General features: G+C 42.0%; 1 protein-coding gene across 3 annotated transcripts in view; it reads right to left on the reverse strand.

Moving 5' to 3' along the window:
- Positions 1 to 5,486: 5,486 nt before the first annotated feature.
- GPR155 (G protein-coupled receptor 155) overlaps positions 5,487 to 24,569 on the reverse strand; it is a 54,326-nt gene continuing 35,243 nt past the window's right edge. For 2 of the 3 annotated variants that reach the window (XM_014570181.3, XM_075933658.1), the window contains exons 8-17: positions 23,685 to 23,769; positions 23,508 to 23,598; positions 21,139 to 21,355; positions 20,421 to 20,528; positions 18,481 to 18,614; positions 16,533 to 16,628; positions 15,937 to 15,993; positions 14,609 to 14,673; positions 10,109 to 10,246; positions 5,487 to 7,555 (exon numbers count right to left, since the gene is read on the reverse strand). In XM_014570181.3, coding sequence (XP_014425667.2) covers positions 7,333 to 7,555; positions 10,109 to 10,246; positions 14,609 to 14,673; positions 15,937 to 15,993; positions 16,533 to 16,628; positions 18,481 to 18,614; positions 20,421 to 20,528; positions 21,139 to 21,355; positions 23,508 to 23,598; positions 23,685 to 23,769 — 1,214 coding nt within the window. In that variant the 3' untranslated portion in view covers positions 5,487 to 7,332. The remainder of the gene's footprint in view (positions 7,556 to 10,108; positions 10,247 to 14,608; positions 14,674 to 15,936; positions 15,994 to 16,532; positions 16,629 to 18,480; positions 18,615 to 20,420; positions 20,529 to 21,138; positions 21,356 to 23,507; positions 23,599 to 23,684; positions 23,770 to 24,569) is intronic. The other variant, XM_006116492.4, reaches the window with a different exon arrangement.

Raw genomic sequence — 24,569 nt, forward strand, 5'->3', positions numbered from 1 at the left:
TAAGTTGTACTAAAATTTGTTAAAATTGCTTAGACCAGGGGTGGCCAACCCATTTAACAAAGAGAGCCAAAAGCGTGGCGGAAAAAATGCGAAGAGCCGCACCAGAATTGTCAAGGGAAAAAAAGCTCCTCCAGAACAGAATTGTTGAGCAAAAACAAACAAGAATTAAATAAATAAATAAATAAATTATATTTTTTTTTAAAAGGAGGCTGCCCCTTTAAGACAGCCGCCATCTTTGGTGCCATTTTTAAGCAGGGAGCAGGTACTGGTTTTTTTTGGGGGAGGGGAGGGAGGAGATGCAGGAGGGGCTTCGCAAGCCGCACTTTTGGGGGACAAGAGCCGCATGTGGCTCGCAAGCCACGGGTTGGCCACGATTGGCTTAGACTTTCAAGTTGATCATGGTAATGAGTGTTTGGTATCTTAGCAATACAAAGTGTCCTGCCAATTACAAATGAAACATTTACGCTTTAACATCCTCCTACATTTGCTAACTTTTATTTAGAAAAATTGTGTTTTGGTTTTACATACTACTTTATAATTTCTCTAATTCTGCCAGTGCACTTTTCAAAACAGCACTGGATTGCTTTTTGTAGCAAACCATGACCTGTTTAAAACACACAAGTACAATGAATAATCGGTCTAAATATTTAAAGATCTCAAGTGTGCATACTTTTACAGTGTGACAGTTTAAGTGATAAACTTTTTAACTTTTCTTCTTTAGATGAACACCTTGTTATTCATTACGTGTGTTGCCAAAGCTGCTAATTTATTAAAGATTTGTTTAAACAAAGATAAAGTCTTGATCTTGTACTAAAGTGATGATGAATTTGAACATTACCTTCATATTCATGGCAAAGAATGGAACGATAGATTCAGGATTCTGATGCCTTTCTTTCAGAATCAAGCCAAAGGTAAGGTAAACTTGTAAAGATAATGAAAAGTGTCTGAAGAATAGAATGCATAAAATAACTGGTGATACTACTGGCATACTAAAAATGGTTTACATTTTATGCAACTAGTTAGTAGCTGTAGGTAATAAGACACATTCAAGTTTATCAGGCTAGCAGCATAGCACAGAACACAGCAATTTACACAATTATTACAATAAATTTGAAGAACTTGAGCTATTCATTTATTTTCTCACTAAAAAGGTTGCTTTTCTGTGCTTATAACTAAGCCTGTATAATAGAACTAGATTCCAGGCCACACTTTCGATTCTTCATATAGATTAACATCATACAGAGATAGCTTAGCATCTAATTATTTAGTACAAATACATACGTTAGTCAGCAAAATACTGTGAAAAAACGTGTATAATATTTCTCTGTGTTAGGAGCAACACTCACTAGGCAAAGGCATGAAAAATGCAAGCAGAGGAAACCTTTGTACCCTACAGCTACCATAAATGCCACCTTCCAAGTGAAGAGGCTCTTTGACCCTTCTCCCAAAATCTATCTGTCCCTAAGTTTGTTTACCACCAAATTTGGTATGCAACTTCCTTTTATGCTAACTTAAAGCAAGGTTAGATTGTGCCAAGAAAATGGAAAGTGCCTGGAATGGGACTGTTTTCCATAACACAGAAGAGGAGGGAGCAGAGAGCAGGGACAGTTATGCTCCACAATGACCACTGGGGGCAGGGAGTGTGGGGGACAATTATACTGCAGAGTGACCCTGGGGGGAGGGAGTTGGCCACACCAGGAAGAGTAGCTAGTTGGCAATATGGAAAGCCCTGGCTCCAGCCACAGGTTAAGTTGCGTCCCTGCCCCTAACTCCTCACCCCTAGCCCTCAACTGCAGCATAGCCCCATCCCTCTCCCCTCCTTGGTGGAGGAGCTGCATGGCCAGTGCAGCTGTGCCTCCAGCCCCTTTCCCCTGGGAGGAGCCTTCAGTTGGTTAGCACTTTTTAAAACTCCCATAAGATTTCTTAAAAGTTCAGTACAGTAATACAAAGAATATTCATAAACTGTCAGAGCATATTTTTGTATAGCGATTTGCTGTGTTCCACCTCCACTCCTAATGAATGCCTGTTTTTGACAGTGAGCCATTCCACCTTGGGCTGTGATCTTGTCACACTTCCTAGAAAGGCACTCAAATGGACAGCTTTATGTTCAAAGTGAACTGCTGAAAGAAGCTATTGGGTCAGAACTTAAGCTCAAGCCTTGGTCACCAAGACTGTGGTATGAGATTGTGAACTGTACTTTTTCAATTCTAGTGCTTGATTCACCACTGCATTATACCATGTTTATCGATTTCATAGGAATTACACCATCAGCTACATAGACATAAAAACAGGAATAATACAGTGGCGAAGCAGGTCCTTAAAGTGGACTACCGTATTACATGATCATAATGAGTGGGGATGTCCCATTATGTGTGTCACCTAAATTCCAACATGGCAGCAACACTCCAGCTAGTCTCCTATAATGCTTTCTCTTTCCTAGCCTAAAAAGTGATTTGTAATGTAGATGGGTGCTAGATTCTGGAGGTGGATGAAGTGATGATAACTATATTTTGCTATCATGCACTCTAGGAGTTAGTTCTTTGACACAAGATGGGCCAAAATATAAGGGGGAGATTGTAAAGGAGAAAAGGAACTGATTAAACCAAAAGTTAAAATATCCTCTAGAGGGCAACGTCTGTGCATATTTGGTTTACAGATCCCCCACCTTGAATTGATCCTCAAACTTTAGGGGAGGAAGATTGTTTACAAATAATTCACTGGAAAACATTATCTAACATTTCTACTTTGAAACCTAATACAAATGTTCTGCTTTTCCGCTGCTTCGTTTGTAAGGGCTAGAAACATACAGGAAAAAGCTAGAGCTCAGTGCTTCAGTCTACAGAGTATTTGAATGATCCTTCTGAAGTTTGGACATCTCCAAATTATATAAGGATACTATAACTGATGTTCACCTGTAATTAGCTTACCTTAAATACAAGAGAGCAGCTTTTTTACATTTCCACCTCCTTACCTGTCTTCATGACAAAAATCACTGTTCAATCCCCAAACAACTGCATGAATGCGCAGTAGGTATTAAGCCATTTTTAATGTTTCCATTGATAAACACTGGAAAACAAGCTCCTGCTTCTCTGTAGTGGGGTTAGAGAACCCTCTAATATTGTTCAATGTCTACTACTTAGTTTGTAGTGGTGCCTAACCTGCTTGGGGGTTTAAAAAAAAATCCACCACTGATCAGGCCAGATCTTTAATGTAGATCTGCATTAACCAAAGTACACAACCTATGTAATCAGAAAGATGGTGCATAATCAGTGATCATATAACATAACTAAGCTGGTAAGTATAATTCACTCTGAGTTATTAAAAAGATGGGTCTGTCCCTGTAAAGAAAGCACCTTTTAAATTAAGAAGATTGTAATTTTCCCTTTGAGACCAATGGATTAATTTGTATACAAAAAGTAGGCTAGGCTCAAGGCAGCCATAGAAAGAAAAACTTTAAGACTGTCCGTATGTAATGGAAAGAAAAAAAGACTACTACGATGCTAGACATAAGTGGTTGTTTGTCTTTGAGTTTGAAGATGACTAGGACATCACTAATTGGTTTGGTTTCTCTGAACACATGAATGGGGCAATCCTCTGATTACCTGCACATTTGCAGGTAAACATGGAGATGGGGGCCCGCATGGGACTAACCCTGTCGACTGGATCCAGCCCGCAGGCTAGCATTTGCTCATCCCTATTCTAGTGACATGGCTTGCCCACCTTAGCCCTGATTTCATCAACAGCACATGGATGCTTGGAATGCCAATTTGAACTTTGAGTGCTCTGTGGCACTCTGACCAAGAAATGCCTCTATGAGTTATTTGATTAACAGCAGATATGATGCTGTTGCAAGATTTAAGCTGCTGGCACTTATGCTCTGCCTCATCAGTTCTCTGTTACTCACAGACTAGGGAAGGGGAACCTTTTTTGGGTCAGGCCACTGACCCACAGAAAAATCAGGGGCCGCACACAAGTGAAAAGCAAAATAACCCCAAACCAAAAAAACATGGTCCCTCATGGAGGAGAGACTCCCCACATTCCACTTATACACCAGAGCCTGGGAGCCAGCATAGTTGATTTTGTGTTTCAGCCCCATGGTGGAATAGTGGAGGAGCTGGAGCGCCAGCATGGACTTCCCAATGCTGGGGGTGCTCCTGAGTCTCAGGGGCCAAATCGAAGCCTGAGATTCTCCAGTCCTGTCATAGTCAGTAGTTTGTGGATGAAGTTTTACCAGGTAGAATGATCATGAATGAGATCTTCCCAAAACTCTGGGTCAATGTAGATGCGCCTCAAGGATAGCTCGAGGGAGTCACTGAAAGGTTTCTTCTGGCTTCCATGAACATACTTTCCCTCCTTTAGCTCACCATAAAAACATCTTTGACAGTTGCTCATCAGACATTCTCGTGCAGGGGTTGGCAATAAAAAAAGTGGCAGCCCACCTGGGTTAGTCCCTGGCACACCCGCTGCTGTTTACCTGCGCTTTTGCAGGTATCAGACGACTGCAGCTCTCACTGGCCACGGATCAATGGCCAATGTTAGCATTGAGAAGCAGCACGGACCGGGATGCCACTTCCCACAACTCACATTGCCCGCGAATGGCGATTTGCGGCCTACAAGAGCTGCGATCCTCTGATACTTGCAAAAGTGCAGGTAAACATGGAGGTGGGGGCCCACTCGGGAGTAACCCTCGGACCAGATCCAGCCCGCAGGCTGGAATTTACTCACCCCTGTTGTAATGACATAGCCTGCCCACCGTAGCTCTGATTTCAACAGCACATGGATGCTTGGAATGCCTGTCTGTATGAGAACGTCAGTATCTGGAACCTCGTCTTGCCGTATTATCCTTACCAGTTTCCTGACAGCTCAGGTGTCATCAGTTTCCTCCACACAATGTACAAGTTCACCTATACTGGCAGTACATGGTCATGTATAGTTCACATCAATGAAACAAATGCTAGAATTGCCAAAGCAAGAGTGACCTTTAGCAGTCTACGTGCAGAGGTGTTAGTCAACAAACAAAATGGAAAGTCCTCAAAGCCATCATGTTGACAATTCTGATGGATGTAGGCAAAAAAAAACTGATGTACAGACACCATGTTATTAAGTTGATAATGGGCACATTCAGAACTTTTAACAGGCCAATTTCTTGAATGTCTGGAGAATGTATCAAATCTAGGAAGCCAATGAATGGGAGTGGAGTCACTTTAAATATTTTACAGCTAAATTGGCTGCCTGTTTAACCAAGGTAGGAGAATGGACCAATAGTCTCCATGTGAAAAAAAATTAATTAACAATCAACAGCAAGCCAGCCAGTCAATTAAAGAGCAGCAATGGGGGAAAATTAAGAGTGACAAAAAATAGAATTTCCAAGTCTCTCCTATTAGGAAGAGAACCCACCACAAACAGATCGAAGTATTCCCCATAGTATTTGGCCTGTTGAGGTAAACCAGAAAAATCACAATATACAAAGATTCAAAACCACAAGATAAAATAACTATAGATTTATTGAGAAGTAGCAACATTCAGACACAAGAGATGTTAACTGCTTCCACTCTTAAAACATCTCTAATTCATTCAAAATAGCTTAACAACTGTTTTAAGCTGTTACAGTGGAACAAAAAGTACTCCATCGATTTCCTTCATAAATTATGCCAATCCACGGCCTGCTACAAATGTCAGTTGCTTTGTTGTACAGAAAATGTCAGTTTATATAGCATACATAGGACACTGTCTGCATCAATGCACACTGCAGACTAACATGCAATAAGATGACATATTAGAAAGCAAAAAAGGAATTGCTTTCTCAGTCAGTCTTGCATGCATGTGGTGTAACATCCAATTGTAGTTACTGTAAAATCTCTTCTAGTACAGTGGTTTATACTGTTATAACAACTTTATTCTTATTACTAGCAAATAATGGCCACATAAAAAGGTAAAGTAAAATCTGTGTCGTTAAAATTAAAAAGGGATGAAGGAAATCGATGTATGCATGTAGCTACCTTAGATGACAAAACAAAGCAGATTTTGTTTGTTTTTTTCAGTCACACTGGTGATTAGAAGTTTATGGCAACAATTTAGTGCTTTTGTTTCAGTTTTAAATGGGCAGTAAGAAAGGGCTAGTTCATACTCCAGAGTTCTACGTTACCTATAATAATATTGAAATGGCTAACATGAACTCAAACTCTTTCAGTACATTAGATTTGAATACATTACTAGAGTACATATGAACATTTTAGGGCGGTTGGTGGGACTTATTTGATTATCTTGTATTCATGAAATAAAGCTTTGATAAAAATAATATAATTTTCAAATTCTTAGAAATTTTAAAACTAAATTCAGAAGTGTGCAGGTTCTTTGGATCATGCATTTTAAAGTTATTACACCTCCTTTAAAGGTTTTACGCTTTGTTTGAAGTTTTGGCCTTGGTTTGGAGAGATACTGAATACTTATTGCCCCACCAAGCGTTGTAATTGCTTCTAACATTTGAAGATGTAGGTATAATTTGCTAGCTGCTTTTTCTTAGCAGAGTTACTAAATGCCTACATGAAAATAGTTGGGAAACAAACTACTTACAATTCATTATATTCTTTGATGTTTCTATGGTTTTGTTGGGTTTTTTATTATTAAAAAAACCCCTCTCTTTAGGACGTGGTTATCTTGTATTAAAACAGGACCTTTGATAATTATTCATCTGTTCATTTCTCACTCCTAATTCCTTGACATCATGATAATCTTACAGCAATTACATCATTACAAACAAAGGATTCTCTCTTCAAGGCAGGAGTAAGCAGCATAAACGTAGAGGTAAAAATTTAACAGAGTTTCTACTTGTTATGCAACTGTCCTAAGTAACAGGCATAATGGCGGATTCCTGGTCCCATTAAGTCAAAGGAAAAACTCCAATTGACAAACTGAAATTCAGGACTTTACCAGGAAAAGGAAACAATCTTAACACAGATTGTTTTAAAGTTATGTGGCATCAGCAGCTACGTGCTGTTTTATTGTGTGCAGGGAAGGGAGAGAATCATTTTACTATAGCTTACATTCAAACTGAAAAAACTGAACTCTGAGTGTCCTACTTGGTTTCAGTTACATCACTTAAAATAATTAAATAAAACCAATTTTTTCATAGGTGAGCATTTAAAGCTGGTCATTTACTACACATTTTCTTTAGGTGGAACAAGAACCATCAAATTTCTTCTGCATTAAAAGCAAGAAACACCCAATTCTGTAAGTGTCATAAGAAAGAAAACACTTTAGATGTCAGTGGTTAGGGCAGGTGAGAAGGACAAACTCGCCCTTTGCTGCCTACTCTCTGAATACATGCCCAGTTCAGTGGCTTTCGGTCACTGGGGATCTCTTCTGAATAAACCGGTAGTACAAGTACTCATCCTGAAATTCAAATTCATTGGTAATATGCTGGATGACTCCTCCTTTTTCCAGTCTGTCGCCGTACCTCACAGCTTCACCACGGTCAGAAGCAAGGCCAACTTGGATAAGCCAGTTCACCAGCTCACAGCCAAGGAAGACTCCAGTCGAGGTTTTTGCACCACACCTGTATGTCAAAGGAATGATTCACCCATATGTTCTGAAAATCTGCTATCACCACTGCACGATGGGTGAAGGCAAGGAAAAATACGGGGAAACAAGGAAAGACAGCATGACAGTTAAATGTATGTTAGAAGCAAACCTATTAATTCTGTAAAGAGCATGCACATTTCACTACCTTTTCTTAAAAGGCCTCAGTGAAAATCAAAATGCATGCAGAGTTCTGTTATGCCTGTAAAATAAACTTTATAGAACCTCCATAGCAATTCTATCATAACACATGTACACATACAAACTATTAGATACTTACTTCAAATGCATTCATTAGCATGACCACTTTTGTAACAAAATACCTGATTTAATTAACTGTAAAATGCCAGAAGCACTGGGTACTTGAGCTGCACTTTAATACTCACCTTTTCTTCAGATTTAAATGGTCATTGAATAGTTGTGTATATTGTAGATGAATCATTTAATGTTTATCTTACTTTACAACAGAGAACAATGACACTTATGCAAGAAGAGGGGTTTTTTTTGTTTTTTTTGTTTTTTTGAAGACTAGTGGATTAGAAAACACTATTACCTCTAATCAAAATAGTAATAAAACTGTCACTCAGAAATTTACCTGTAGTCTGGTTATCTAAAATCTAATTAAACAGCTACGTAACACAGTAACAACCAGGAAATTCTTTATATTTTAATTAAAAACAAGAGCAAATGTTAGCTTATATTAGTGGTGTAACAAGCACAACAAAGAAGCAAAATCATAATAGTAGGATATCATATACAGTATTATTAAATCAAGGAGTAATTAGATGAATATTTGAACAAGGGATGGAGCAACTGCACACATTTCCTCAAAAATGGAAATAAGATGGAAAAGAAATGCTGCATAATATATAATATTCAAAGATAAAATGAATTACAAATATTTGATATCAGAAATTGATATTTTTCCAATTCAGAGACCCAGTATATATGTGCAAGCTTGTGTTTCACTTTTCGGCTATTTGCCCTATGGTCTAAATTATTGCCTGTCCGGATAGTTTTTTGCCTGCAAAGAAAATCCTCTTAAATTGAACCACATTGAAGTGTGATTAATTCTCAAATGAAAAAGAAACTATAAAAGCCATGAAATTCTTGAATGGCAAGGGGATAAAATGTTTAGATACAAAGCCAACCCTCGCCTACCTTGCAAAAATACTTCCTGACACACCACATTTGCTTGTGTGGTAGGAAATGCACTTTGTGATGTCTGGTCCCCTACATTCTTGAAGAAGAGAAAGTACTATAAGGAGAGAGCAGAGCCCTAAATGCTCTCTCCCTTTACCCATGGCATCAATAACACTTGAAAGACAAAGGAAGCAGCACTGGAGCGGTGAAGAGGTCCTGACTAAAAGGAATTCAGCTGATAAGACAGATGAAACGTGGTGAGAGACTTTTGCTTTGAATTTACTTTATACATTAGTTATGGTGTACTTATATTTTCTTGTAACCAATTTTAACTTTTGTGTCTCATGACTGTAGTCACTAAAAATCTATCTTTCTGTAGTTAATAAGTTTGTTTTACTGAAATCAGTGTATTTGGATTGAGGTATTTGGGATAACAGGATTTGTGCATATCATTTTCTGTTACTAAAACAACAACTTTCTACAGGCTTGTATTGTCCAAGAGAGAGCTGGGCAGTACAAGATGTACATTTCTGGGGTAAGTGTGGGACTGGACACTTGCTGGTGTTGCTCTGCAGTTTAATTCATAAGTGTCTGGCTACAGCACTAATACGCTATAGATGGGAGTAAGCTGCATGCTGGAGGTAGTGAGAGAGTAGACCAGGAGTGGTAGCTCTCACAGCAAAGCAGTATAAAAAGTACCCCAGGGTGGAGAACTGAGAGGACACAGCTATTCATTAGTCCAGATTATACCCTAGGTAAGGTCAGATTGCTTCAGATTTCCCCAAGATGTGAGAGTAGATCTTTAAAGAAGGATGAAATAAAACATTCTGATTAAAACAACCATTCCTGCCTTTTCTTGATACCACAGATATTTGCATAAGAAGCAGAAGCTTTCTTAAATTATTCTGCTCCTGTTGCTCCTTCTCCCCAACTTCCCACACACAAACTTGAGACCATAATCTTTAGTTTGGGGCATCAATTTGTTTCTGAAAGCTTCATGTGACACCGTAAGATGCTTAAGATGTCACATGAGGAATAAGCAACACGAATGAACTTGTAAGGGATAAAGGACCTGCAAACCCCGAGTCACATGAGCAATCTTTACAGGCACAGCCATAATGAATGCAGATATGTACAAGATGCAGGATTAGACACCCTCCCTCCCAAAGCTCTTTTGCATGCACATACTTTTAATAGTAGCAAAGTGAGTTTTGAGATTTCCATTTAGAACAAGTTACTTAAACACACTTGTAAATACTCATCTTTCATGCAGTTGACTGCAATTTGAAGACATATGCCATGGCTGTAAACCCTAATGGCCCAGTCTGTGATCTCTGAACAGCTTACTGCAGATTAAATGAACCTCTGTAAAGGAACACATCCCCACCTTCTGTCTTTGACAATGCTTCTGACACAAACATCTCTATGATAATGAACAAACTGTTGACAGGTTATCCTGATTTCCTCAGGTACTGAAGAATCCGTATGTTCTGCTGTTTCTCGATTACCCCAGAGGAATTCAAGCCTGAAAAATAATTAACCAAGAAATCAACAAAGAAACTGGCAATTTTAAAAGCTAAAATATTATAGAACTCAGGGGAAAATTCTCCACCGTATCGGTCACTGATACTGTTATAATATAGGTTTCAGAGTTAGCCGTGTTAGTCTGTTTCAGCAAAGACTGATAGTACTTCCCAACCCATGTTCTGTTGGCCTTTTATCAGTCACAAGTTTGAGTCTAGATAAGGCAGAGTGGAAGCAAAGAACCAGGTGTGGATCCCTGATTCAGAACTGCCCAGACCCTATGTAAAGAACAGTTACTTACATCATAACTGTGATTCTTCGAGATGTGTTGCTCATGTCCATTCCAATATAGGTGTGCACGCGTGCAGCCTGCTTGCACTATTGGAAGATTTTACCTCAGCAGTATCTTAGGGATAGCAGGGAGGCTCCCTGGAGTGGAGCCAGTATATTGGCCCATATATACCCGTGCTGGCCCCCTTGCCCACTCTGTTCCTTCTTACCGATAAAGGGTGGTGGGCGGGGATTTGGAATGGACATGAGCAACACATCTTGAAGAATCAGTTACGAGGTAGGTAACCATTCCTTCGAGTGATTGCTCATGTGCATTTCAATATAAGTGACTCCAAAGCAGAACCTAAGGAGGAGGGCTGGATGTCGAAGCCACGGAGAATTGGAGGACCACCTTACCCAGGCCAGCATCCTCCTTGGCCTGATGTGACAGCGCATAGTGGTTGGCAAATGTATGGACTGAGGACCATGTAGCGGCTCTGCAGATGTCCAGGATGGGAACCAGTGCTACAAAAGCAGTGGAGCCTGCCACAGCCCTTGTGGAGTGTGCTCTAAGGGGTGGGACTGGGATCCCGCTAGAGTGTAGCACTCCCTGATACAGCACTACAGGTTGGTCCCTCATGCTCTGCAATAGCCACAAAAAGTTGTGGCGATTTACGGAACGGTTTCGTCCTGTCTGTAAAAGGCTAGCGCCTTTTATGTCTACTGAGAGATGAGCCTGTTCTTTCCCAGATACATGTGGTTTTGGGTAAAAAACTGCCAAGAAAATGTTCTGGGAGGCGTGGAAAGGAGATACCACCTTTGACAGAAAAGCCTTAAAAAACACTGTGTAGTGGGGGATCTGATGTCAGCGCCTTAAGTAATTGGATGTGATTACCACTAGGAGAGACACCTTATATGATAGTTGGAGGAGGGAACATGTCGCTAGCAGTTCGAACGGAGTCCCCATAAGTTTGGAGAGGACCAGGTTTAGGTCCCACTGGGGAACAGGTTGGTGGACATGCAGATAGTCTGTCCACCCCTTTTAGGAATCTGTTGACCACTGGACTGGCAAATAGTGTCTTCCCCTCTCCTTCCCCTGGGTGGAAGGCCGAGATGGCCGCTAAGTGAACCTTGATGGAGGAGGAAGAAAGGTACTGTAGTCTAAGGTCCAACAGGTAATCTAGATCAGGGGGACTGGAGTCCACCTCAGGTCACCCCCTTCTGAGAAACCCAACAGCAAAACCTCTTCCACGGTACATGCTTCTGGTGGAGGGTTTTCTGCTGCCCAGCAGGACCTCCTGAACTTGTTCCGAGCACCAGAGTTCCTCTACCATCAAACACAGAACTTCCACGGTGTCAAATGTAGCAATTGCATGTCCGGGTGGTGAAGCCTCCCTGAGTCCTGAGATATCAGGTCCGGGACCAGCGGGAGGATTATGGGACTCTCGCAGGAGAGGCTGAGGAGGGTCAAAAACCAGTGTTGCCTGGGCCACGCCAGGGCGATTAGGATTAGTGATGCCCTGAATTCCCACACTTTCAGGAGGACCCTGTGAACTAGGAGGAAGGGTGGGAAGGCATACAGCAGGTCTTGCAGCCAGTGGAGGAGGAGAGTGTCCCCTAGGGAACCCTGTCCCTGACCCATGAGGGAGCAGAAACGGGCACTTCTTGCTCAGCCCCATGGTGAATAGGTCTAGGTGGGGAGACCCCCCACGCATGGAAGATTGATTGGGCCACGTTCCGCTCAGTCTGTCCACCAGAACTTTCTGGGAGCCTGGGAGATATGAGGCTATCAGGTGCATATCCGCTCCAATGCAGAGATCCCACAGATGGGTCACCTCTAAGCACAGGCAAGAGGAACGAGCCCCACCCTGCTTGTTTATGTATGCCACTGCTGTTGTGTTGTCCCACAGAATGAGGAAAAGACTTGCCTCTCAGGTGGGGAAGGAAAACAGCACAAGCTTGTCAGACTGCCCAAAGCTCCCCGATATTGATGTGCAGGGAGATTTTGTCCACGGCCGGGTTGTGGACTCGCGATAGCCACATCCGTAGCGGGCACATGCGCAGTCTGGTGTACTGCACTACATAAGTGCAGGCGGCCATGACGCTCAGTAGTCGCATGCAAGTCTGGGCAGTAGTCACTGTAAAGTTCTGGAGCGACCTGATTGCCATCTGTATCGTGAGAAACCGGGAGATGGGTAGGGAGGCCCTTTGAGACAGAGAATGTAGAGTGGCGTCCACAAACTCTATGATCTGCATGGGAGTTGGAGTCCACCTGTCCAGGTCTAGCAGGAGGCCCAGGTCTTCGAAGAGATTGCAGACTATGGTGATGTGGGTTCTCACCCGAGTCTCTGAATCCCCCCTCAGGAGCCAATTGTCTAGAAAGGGGAACACTTGGACGCCCCTTTTCCTGAGCTCGGCAGCCACCACCACCATGCATTTGGTGAAGACCCGAGGGGCAGTAGAAAAACCAAAAGGGAGGACCGTGAATTTGTAGTGGTCCGGGCCCACAGTAAAACATAGGAACTTCTGATGAAAGGAGGTGATGGAAATGTGAAAATAAGCGTCTTTTTAAGTCGAAGGCAGCATACCAGTTTCTGGGGGCTAAGGAAGGGATAACAGAGTCACCATTTTGAATTTTGTTTTGATGATGAAGAAATTTAGAGCTCTGAGGTCCAGAATGGGACGAAGGCCGCCTTTCGCCTTTGGAACTAGAAAGTAACAGGAATAGAATCCCCTGTTCCGAAACTCGGGAGGAATGCGTTCTACCACCACTAGCGTGAGGAGATGATTTACTTCCTCCTGTAGCAGAGGCTTGTGAGAAGGGTCCCTGAAAAGGGACAGGGTAGAGGGCTGGGAAGGAGGGGACGAGTGGAAAAGGATTACATAACCCTTTCCACTATCTCTAGCCCCCATCAGTCCGATGTAACAGACTGCCAGGCCTGGCGGAAATGGGATAAATGGTCCTGCAAAGATAGAGAGAAGACTGGTAGGGTGCCATCGGAGGTCCCGTCAAAACCCCTGCCAGGGGCCGGGGGGTTTGTTGAGGTGCACCTGATTATTATCTGGGGCTGGGTGTGGACGGCGCCTGTTGTTTCTGACATTCGTGCCCCTGCCCCTATTGGCTAAAGAAGGAGAAGAACAATGAAGAGAACAATCAAAATTACAAGCTGAGGGTTGTTCCAACGGCCGTCACGAGAGTAAGAAGGAACTGAGTGGGTGAGGGGGCCAGCAGTGGTATATATGGGCCAATGTACCGGCGCCACTCCAGGGGGCCTCCCTGCTGGCCCTAAGGGTACTACTGAGAGAAAAATCTTCCGACAGCACGTGCATGTTGTGCGCACACACCTATATTGGAATACACACGAGCACTCACTCAAAGAAGAATATAGGGTTACAAATGGGTGGTGACCCTCTCCCAAGCTGCAGCCAAAACTCAAGTTCTTTCCACGCTCTGAGGTAGTGCAGGACTTAGGGATGTTAAATATTGGTTAACTGATTAGTCGATTAACCTCATGAATTCTTATCAGTTACTTGACTATTCAATAGTCCCCAGGGGTGGGGTCAGTGCGCTCCTGGTCCCATTCCTGAGGAGCCCCCTGCCAACCTGAATTGCTGCTTTTGTTATCTTTTGCTTATCAGTTAACTGAATACACTATTACTACCCTAGTGGGACTTGGAGCCCCAGCTCTCTCCTGTAAGTGGCATATTCAGCTTTCTTGTGATTTGGCAGTCCACTTATACCAGAAGCAAGAGCTCATTTGCAAGCTAAGGTTTAAATGTAGATTCAGCGGAGCTTTTATGTCCCATCAGATTTTCAGTTTGGCAGCCATGGATTCTCTGATTAGCCAGCAGCAATGATATCAGGGCACATCCAGAAGAGTGCAGTTCACAGCATATATCCAGAACAATCTAATACCCAAGGGACATTCAGGAATGGCAGCCTGGAAGGAGCATGAGCAGGAAAGGAGGTAGAAGCAGGGATGTAAGCTGAAGTTTAAAAAAACCAATAACATTACTAATAGTTATGCTTCACAATTAACTTGCCTAGATTTAAAGCAAAGGATAACTGAAAGCATTGAGAGATTAGATTTACCTTCTTTTGAATGGCAGAATGATTAAATGTTTATCCAAACCAAAAATACCAAAGGATATGAAGCCCTGGGGGGGGGAAAAAACCACAACACAAACATATCAGTATTATAAACCTAGAAATGACATTATTACAGATCCAGAAAAGAAAATTAAAATAATGTCCTGAATTTAATACTATCAGGGCTGAATTTTGTGGACCGGACATTATTTCAAAAAGTAAACAGGATTAAGAGTCCTTTTAATTTTGGACCCTAAAGAGACAGACAGGTGTTCAATAGGCTATCAAAGAACTCCAAAAAGAAGCTGGCAAATGTATTCATGTACATCGACATCTCATCTGATACTACAAAACAACAACATCCTTCCAGAGCTATTCCCATAAGACCAGCTAAAATAAAGAGAGCAAGTTGATAGCAATGCGCTTCTTAAACACTTGCCCATCATACAAAACTTGCAAACAGAAAGCATAGCAAGAGCAACCTGTGAAGCAGAAAACACCATGGTAGACATCTAAGAAAATTGGATGAGTTGATCTGTATAAACAAGTTACTGCCCTTTTTTTTTTTTTAGCAAACTTGTTACTTCACATTTTATCAACCCTCCACCGAAAGTCAGGTAAAATCTCACTATGTTTTTTCCTACCAGGATGTCTCTGTGTATATACATACACTGACTTGACTTCTTTCTTATCAGTCTACTCCACATTATCAATACATTCATGATGCCACATTTCAGCACATGTGGCACCAGAATCTCATCCAAGGTGATAAAGTGTGACTTAAGGACATACTGGCTTTTGATAGCAAATCATCAAAGCTGGCTGGAAAGGAGAATTTGTCTGTCAATTTGTATGCTAGTAAAATAATGACCCACAGAAATGTAACGTTATTTTGATTACACATCTTAAAAGCAGCTACCCAAAAGGCATGAGATGTTTTTTGTATGGCTTTGATCCAGTGTTCCTTCTAAGCTGCACAGCAGCACTGCCCTGCAGCTGTTTAATCAGCCCCACTCAGTCAGGTAAGCTCCATGCCTGAGAGTTCTGAGCCCCATGACGAGGCGGGGCTAAGAGATTGTGAGGCTGTGCAGTTTAGAGGGAACACTGCTCTGATCCTACAAATTGCTAACTTCTATGAAGTGCTGGCCACCCTCAACTTCCATTGATGTGAAATGAGGACACTGAATTCTAGAAGGTACTAGCACCTTGAAGGATTCAGTTTCATTTTGGCTCCAAGAGCGCTTCATGTTATTTGCACCATAATATCCATTGAACACAAGAGAAAAATATTCCCAAATCAATGCTTAGTGCTTTAGCCAAAGAACACTTACTACAAGGAGTGAAGGGCAGATTTTCAAAGATAGTATGGTTCTTAAGGGCTTGACTACCTAAGAAAGTTAAACGTGAATCGTCTTTTAAACAAATATGGTTAAACTCATGCAAAAGGCTTAGTTCAGTAGATGGTGGCTTATTTCAGTTTCAAGATGATTAGGAACAGGTTTGACCAAACTGAAATTAGCTACCGTTATACTGAAGTAAAGAGCATGTCTACACAAGCTTTTGGCCCTATTTCACCATAGTGGTGTGAATTCACACTTTAAGTTAAAATCGAGGCAGCCTTCTACTGTAGGCAAGTCCTAACTCCCTTTGACTTTCAACAGGCATTGAGGACTCGGTTGCCATTTGTGCCACTGTAAATTGTCCTCTAATGTCCATAAAACACCATGCAAAGGTGAAAAGACTCTCACATGCACAGAAGCCAAAACACTGAAGGCAAACCATGTCAGAAATTGGAAGTTTTAGCATGGTTGAAGGACCTTTAGCCAGCACAACAATTCTGCCCGCTGCCAAGACATGCAAAGATGGCAGCTACCAGTGTTAGCAGCCAAGAGAAATAATTGATTTCAAAGGAAACATTGCGAAGTACCTGTCCAAAGTTAAATACAGCACAAAAGAACTGCAATTCCACATAGAGCCTTCCAGGTTCTTGGTTGAACAACCACCACAAACAGCTGGACAGATTCTGTTAAAAACAGAAGTTGAAAATTGTCATTTTCACAAAAGACAACAAAAACTCTCTGCATGCAATAAGTGATCTCGAAAAAAAACAGTCACTGAAAAGTAACTTGCTATGTTCCTTTTGGGTAGCTGTGAAGAGACCCACATATTCTGATCGATTTTAAGGGTGCAGAGGGTCTGCACCTCTAACACCCTAAACAAAGGAGGACCTTGTCCTTCTAGATAAATCAATAAGTAGCAAACCTGTCTGAGCCAATATTTCATAAGTCAGAAAGCCAACATTTCTACTGAGCTAAACATCAACATTTTCTACATTGTTTCTTGCTTTTAAGGAAGCTCAGTAACAGCTTAAATGGTGCTGGTATGCTCTTCAGCTGAACAGAATCTGGGAAAACAAATGGTAGCTCATTCGGGCATAAAGGTCAAATCTTTTTTGAGTACTAAGCCACTCACAATTCGTTTAATAGTTTCTACAACTAAAAATCCAATTATTGATTTATACATAAAACAGGAGCCAAAATTTCAGCTTGTGGGCCTCCACAAAATGTATTTACAATTATTTGAAATGTCTCATATACAGTATTGGGTAGGGGAGGAAAAACTTGATTCCAATGACCTAGTTCTGTAGTTCTCAAACTGTGGGTAAGGACCCCAGAGTGGGTTGTGACCCCATTTTAATAGGGTTGCCTTGGCTGAAATTAGACTTGCTGGGGTCAGTACCTCTCTGCCCAGAGCTGAAATGCTTTAGCTTTGACTCCCTCACCCATGGCGACAGGGCTTGGGCAGGCTCAGGCTTTGGTCCACGCTATTTGGGTTGTGCATAGAGCCCTGCATATCTGAAGATACCCAATTTATATTTGTAAGTATCCACATCCACAGATATGGACATGGATATCTATGGCTAATTTTTGCGGATACAGATGAGGATGCGGATACAAACATTGTATCTGTGCAGGACTTTAGTCATGCAGTAATTTTTGTTGTCAGAAGTGAATGTGTTGCAATAAAGTCTGAGAACTGCTGACCCAGATAAAAGGCAGTTTTGCTCTTCCACTTGGCAGTTTGATTCCGCTTGATTTCTATATGAAATATGCATTTTTACTTGTTAAATATGTATCTTTTCTGTCAGCCCTACAAACTTACTTGGGCTCCAAAAGTCAAACTGTTTTTTTTCCTCCTTCTGCATCACCACCAGCAAGAAAAAGTGTTTCTGCAGATCAAATCCTGACTTAATTACACTCTAGCAACTAGTCTGGAGTCTCTCTCACAAGAGTCACTCATTGACTGGTTCTAACTGAACATAGTAAATAGTTCTGTTGATGATGAAGCAAAGGAATATAGAGTAACTTTCTGTGTGGAGTCCACAGTGGAAATATTAATAGTACGAATAGCTTTTTCTATTTTATTTTATAGAAGTACTTAAACCCATGCTCATCACTAAAGCACCGTGGATTATGAATGTGCACAGATCTGTTCAGTAAGAAGGAGCCATCTTAGCTCTAAGTCCCCTTTTAAAAAATGACTACTGTGTAGTGAAGAAAGATATCCCTGCAAACAAGTCTCCTAAATTGGGAGACCAGAGAATTCAAATTTTGTCCTTCCCCCTATTGTTCTCAGCCCTGGTTTGCACACTGTCAACAGTAGTGCTAATGGTTAGCACAACTAATTTTGTGATGCACTCTTAATGAGGGACAGAATGGAGATTCACACATTGATTTAATGCAGTGCTGAGTGAACTGACACTAACCCAGAAAAATGGGGAACTATACTCTTTTTATTGGTCTGCCTACATAGGTTTCCTGAAAAAGTGTCATAAACCACTGATGTAATCAACAACAGAAAGAGGAAATATTTACAGCAAACAGGCCAACAACGAGAAGTAAACACAGCAGCACGTGTCTACCCAGTTGTCTGTCTCCACTTTTCAGACGTTGTTCTTCCTGTGCCAATATGCAGTTTTGAGAACTGCATGGACACTCACACGGATTTGCTGCAAAACATTAACCAGATTTTATAATTAGGCTTTTTAACTTGCAGTCTGTTCATTCCGACCCTGCTGTTTAGCGGTATATTAGACAGCTTGTTCAATACTTAGTCAAAAGCCACAATCTCACAACAACCCTTCAGAAGAAATGGTGATGAGGAGAAGGAGGAAGTGAAGAACAGGAACAACAGCTTTCTTCATGTCTGGAACCTACACCGTGCAAAAAGTCTCCATTTCATTATTTAGTGCTGAACTGATTGATTTAATCATTGCTGGTACACACTGTAGTCTTGAACAACTCAGCAGTTCTTAGCTCTAATTTCATGCACAAACTACACTATTATTACTTCCAGAGTTTTAGCTTTAACTGTAAATTGTTCAAACATCTGTCCCAAAATGGACTGGTTGATTTTTGAGATGGTTACTTTCTCTCTAACCAGAAACACTTTACAAAAAACCTAAACAAACGTTTGTTGGCCAAATCACAGTTGTACATGAGTGCAAAGTTTGGAAGTGGAAAGCTCTGAGAAATTGTTCCTGGCAGCACTGAAAAATTAGTAGTTTTGCAGGACAAGTTTTTAATAGGACGATGAATTTCTAGTATTTAGAAGAATACTGTCACCTCTAACTTCTTGTACATCGTAGACGCCACAGTTCTGTTACACTGCTTTAGAATTATATGCTACCATAACCCCACATCATTAAAAACGCCTATAAATGTAGGTGGATATTCCTTGTTTCAAATTGTAAGTTACAAGTGCTTATTAGAAAAGTTCTCTGTCCCTGCCACTAGATGGCAACAAAAGAATTGCATGAAGAGGACATGAATAAGTTCCACACACAGAAACAAGGTATGTCACTGCAGTTCAGTGTTAACAGTCTGTAAGCATGATCAACTGCTATAATTAAGGTTACATGAGTGTTTCCACTGTAACCCCATTTTCAATTGGTTATAACTGTCTGAAGTATCCCCATAATTGGCTGAAACCATCTCTGCTTGATTTAAGCATTTTGTGGTAGGAATGAAAAAAAGCCACATGCATTTATCAAATCGCGCACGCACACGCACACCATTTGTTTGAATGGCTCTATAGCCTAAACAACTGGGAATCGACTGTGTAGAAATATCCCTCCCTGAGGACACTTGATGAAGCGCTGCTGCGAGAAATTGTTTGGATTAGAAAGAGCGTTTGGACTTGTTGAAAATTACACTTTGTGCATGCAGTACATATGGAATGGATCAAGGGTTCTCGCACGGTGCAGAAAGTTCGTTATGAACTATTCTTCAATTTCTGTGACTCTGAACTCCTTCAAACACTTGCTTTCCCAAACTCCAAATGCTTGGAAGGGAATGTTCTATAAGGCGGCAAAATACAAATCTACAGGCTTGATCCAGAGCTCACTGAAATTAATAAAAAGACTTCTGTGGACTCTGGATCAGACCCTTCGTGCAAACCCCAGCAATTTAGGACCAGGAATTTATGAAGAAAATCCCTATACCTGAAAATCCCATCCCTTATGTGTAGATTAGGCCTGAAAGATCTGAGGACAAATCCCCTAAAATAGCTGCATTTCATGCAGCTTTTAAAGTCATCTCTTACAAATTAACAATTCCAGACAACTCTCTCAGATACCAGAGTGCAAACTATAATCAGTCACATGATTCTATTTTCATTAGAATTTCAGGATATCCAAGTAGAACAGCAAGAGCGATGACATCTCCCAATTTAATTTTTTCTCTGTTATTGTAGCAAAACTAAATTAGTCAGTGCAACAGATGGAATTTTATATGATAATACTTTATTACTGTACCTGTTTCAGTTGGAGGAGTACAGCTATCATTAGTGGTAGCATTTAACACTGGGTCTCCTTCTCCAGAGCAGCATAATTCACCATTTATTGTTTGACATGAACAGCAACCTATTAAAATACAATGCATTAAGTATTAAAGAGACCATTATAGTTTCCCTGATTTATAGTAATATGATGGGCAAACAAATTATTTTATTATCTTCTAAAAGAACACCACTGACTGCATATCTACAAATATCCAGATTAATGAGCGCACAAAGGAGAAGGGTGTGAAAATTCTCTTTCAGCTTCCAATCAGAGGACTAGCAGAACTGAGCACAATACATCCAAATGAATAGGACAAGGAATAGTTTCACTGTCCTGAAAGAGATGGTTTAGTGGGCAGGGTGCAGATGAAAATGGCCAGAAATACCTGATCTCATCAGGTTTATCACTACACCCCACTATATTTGTAAATACATATACCCACAGTATTATGTATAGTGATAATTAAGAAGCCTCCCTTAACATCATGATATTAAAGTAACAGAGAAAGTGCATTATCAATATTCCTGTATTTGCATACATCACCATAGCATCGCCACAGCATCTTAACATTAATCAAAAATTGACAAAGACAAGCTCTCCCTCCACTGCTTTTCAGCAGGTAGGTTCAATGCTTGAACAGAATTATGGTTTATCCCTACCTCCCACTTCTTTGCAGAGCCAGGCACTGTACCTCTTTCTGTAGATGATTCTGTGAAAGGTGGAATGCCACTGTTTGACATCTGACTCTCCTCATTCCCTTCCCTTTCAGGGTTCTCCCGCCTCTGGCCACTACATGAATATGGGTTCAATACCTCATAGTCAGTCTCCTGTCCGTTTCTGTTCATACAAAGAAGTGAGATACCTGACATCAGAAAGCTGATGAATAGGGTCACTGCTGTGGTAACCATCTGCCAGAGGAAACCAAGAGAAAAGAAATGTCACGTAAGAAAATGTAAAAGATTATTTTTTGACACACTGAATCCTAGAATCCAACCCTCCAGGAGCACCTAAATCTGAACAAACCAAAATGTATTTCTATATTTATGCCACACGACATAAAGGAAGCTAAAAGTCCACTCTCACCACAGTAGAATGAGCAGATTTTCTTAGCATGGACAACCCACAGATGGTTCTTTTTCGCTAGCTTTTGTTCTATAGGAACTCTTCCCTTAAGCAATGAGAGCTCCCACTTACTTCCCGTCCCTTCCCCCTCTATTAGACCGTTTCTCCTTCAGAGATTCTTACTCGAAGGACAAGTGCACTCTCTTTTCCTCTTTTTGCAGGGCGTCATTTTCCATCCCCGCTTCTTCTGCAAGGCCAATTAGTTTTTATGTCTGACAGATCTGCCATCAACACACAGTATCAATTTTGAAATTATTTTAATAACCGTGACAGGTACAGTCTGACAATCCTGCAGAATAATGTCCTCTTTATCCACCAGCCAAGTAAAACTACAGCAAGGGGAGGTTCCTCACATTGTCCTAGCTGCGTACATCATGCCAGACATGATCGGACAATTTATTGGTAAGAGTGTAGTTCACACTTCAGGGACTTTTAGTCTCTGGTTTCTCTGCCAAAACTCCCAGTGAGGACGCTAATTATTGCCAGTTAGTGTGAGGCTCTAGTAAGGTAGGATCCTGACCAAGACCAGAGCCGTTCTATCCATAGGATGGTTTGGTGCAGACTCCCTAGACCCTGCACTTTGGAGGATCCCAGGTGGCCCAGGGAAGCTTGGGGCCAGGAGCTGTAGGAAGCAGAGGAACCTAACAGGCTGCTCCATTCTGCCATTGCCTAACGTGGTTGCTCTGCTTCACCAGAGGTGGAGCGTCCTGGCACCAGTCCGCTGCACTCCCCCAAATGGGTTAGGGCAAGGGCACGCCACTTCCTGCCACTGTAGTGAAGTGGAGCGAGCCAGCTGGAAGATGGTGGAGCAAAGCAGGCTCAGGCTAGATCACTGCTTCCCGCGGCTCCTGCCAGTGCAGTATGTGGGGGGTAAAGGGACTCTGACCAATGCTACTGCCTGGCACCAGGCCCCCGGTAATCCCCCAGGTTGACTCACTTGGGGTAGGGGGCTTATAGGAAAGGGGTGCAATGGGCATTGGAGGGAACAGAGCATGCGTGGGAAGAGGCAAGGCAGGAGCAGAGCAGGGTTGTCCCAAGACCTCCCTGACCAAGACTACTACTCACTAGCCAATATAGTAGCAACTTTCGATAACTACCAAGCTAAGCTAGATTCAAAGTGGTAACCTAGAACAGTGGTGCACAACCCGTGGGTTTCAACCCCCAAAGGGGTTGCGAATGTATTCCTGGGAGGTCACGGCACTTAGATCCGGTCGGCTGGGGGCTGGGCGCAGCAGTTGGCAGCCCCCACATCGTGAGGGTCTCAGATCAAAAAAGGATGCACACCACTGATCTAGAACATTGTTTCCCAAATAGTAGGTGCAATCCACCAGCAAGTTGCAGAAAAGTTGTAGATGTGTTGCAGGAAGGGAGACCTCAGGCTCGGTGAGTTAGAAAGTTTGCCCTTCACTCACATTCCTACTTGGTGACTATAAGGTAAGCTTGGATCAATCTCTAACCTTCCCCCTCCTTCCTCCCTTCCACACTGGGCTGAGTTTAGAGTTGCAGTGTGCTGGCAGGCGTGGCAGCAGCAGAGGAGAAAAGAAGAATGCTGGCTTATGCTTTTGTGCTCCTGTCCCACGATTTTGGACTCTCGGTGGGTAACAAATCAAAATGCAGTTAGTGGCTTGCCTTAGTAAAAAGTTTGGGAACCAGTGACCTAGGGATGAGGGATTTACAGCCCATTATCACTGCCAGGCTACTCAGTGTCTGCTTTCTTTTGTCACTGCTGCCTATAAACTCCCTGTTCAGTCTTTCATAATGGTTTGTTACAGAAACATTTTAATACCACCGCCTCCAAGCTGATTTGATCCCTAGTATTTGCATTGCTAGTACTGCAGAAAGCTCTTTAGTTATAAGTAAAGCAAAGAGAGAATACAGTTTGTCAATAACATACTGTGAAAGGCAAGTGTCAGGAGGGGTGAAGAGGAATATTCATACCTGGTATTTTCCATAAAAAAAAGCTGAGTCAATGCTATCCATGTTACGCTCCCCAGTTATTAGTAAGATTCCCACTAGAAGCGTTGGGATGCTGCAATAGCAAAATACAAAGTGTGTCAGGAAAATAGTTATTTTGCATGTTCCTATTTATTCTTATGGAAACTTTTGCCAACTTACCCCCACCCAGCTATGATGATAAATCCAACAGGGATCTTTATTATATCTCTTTTCTTTAACAGGAGTAAAGTGAGAGAGAGGAAACCTAAGATGACAATAGAAATTGCTGCTTTATTACTTTTCATTAAAAATATAACAATTTAAAACTCCAGACACTCTACAACTGTTATCCAATATCATACAACTGGTTAGATTTTTTTTCCCTAGCTCGTGGTGGGAAGTCATTTTTGATGGGAGGGAGGGGACACACCAAAGATTTTGGTAAGTGGTCAAGAGCTACACTTTTCTATTGAGGGGGTGCAGAGTCTGGGACAGAGGTTGGGTATAGAAGGGAGCTCGGAGTAGGGATCTGGGGTGCAGGAAAGAGTGTGGGTTCTGGGAGGGAGTCTGGGCAAATGAGAGGGTTGTGATCTGGGGCAGGAGCTTGGGAGGCGGTATGGGTTAAGAAAAAAATTCTGGTTTGGGGGAGGGATGTGGGGCCTGGGAGGGAATTGTGACTTGTGGGAGGGGTTGCAGAGGGTTTAAGTGGTGAGCAGGGGTGGTGGCTTGGGGGCACGGATTGGAGGGAAGAAGAATATAGAGGATGCCAGAACAGGCTCTGGCTGGGAGATGCTTACCTAGATGGCTCCTGGCCAGCAGCCCTGTAGGACCTTGAAGCAGGCTCCCTGCTTGCCACAGTCCCTGATAGCAGTTTTAAGCTCTCTCCTCCTTGCATGGGGAGAGGGAGAGGCTTTGTGCACTGCACCCAGTCCCTTGCAAATTCTGTCAGCTCCTACTGGCTGAAAACCAGACAATGTGAGCTGAGAGATTTTGTTGGGAGGATGGGAGCAGCATGTGAAACCTCTCTCTGGCACCCAGAGCAGAAAGCCACAAGGAGCAGCCAGT

This window comes from Pelodiscus sinensis, chromosome 7 (assembly GCF_049634645.1).
Source record: "Pelodiscus sinensis isolate JC-2024 chromosome 7, ASM4963464v1, whole genome shotgun sequence".
NCBI lineage: Eukaryota > Metazoa > Chordata > Testudines > Trionychidae > Pelodiscus > Pelodiscus sinensis.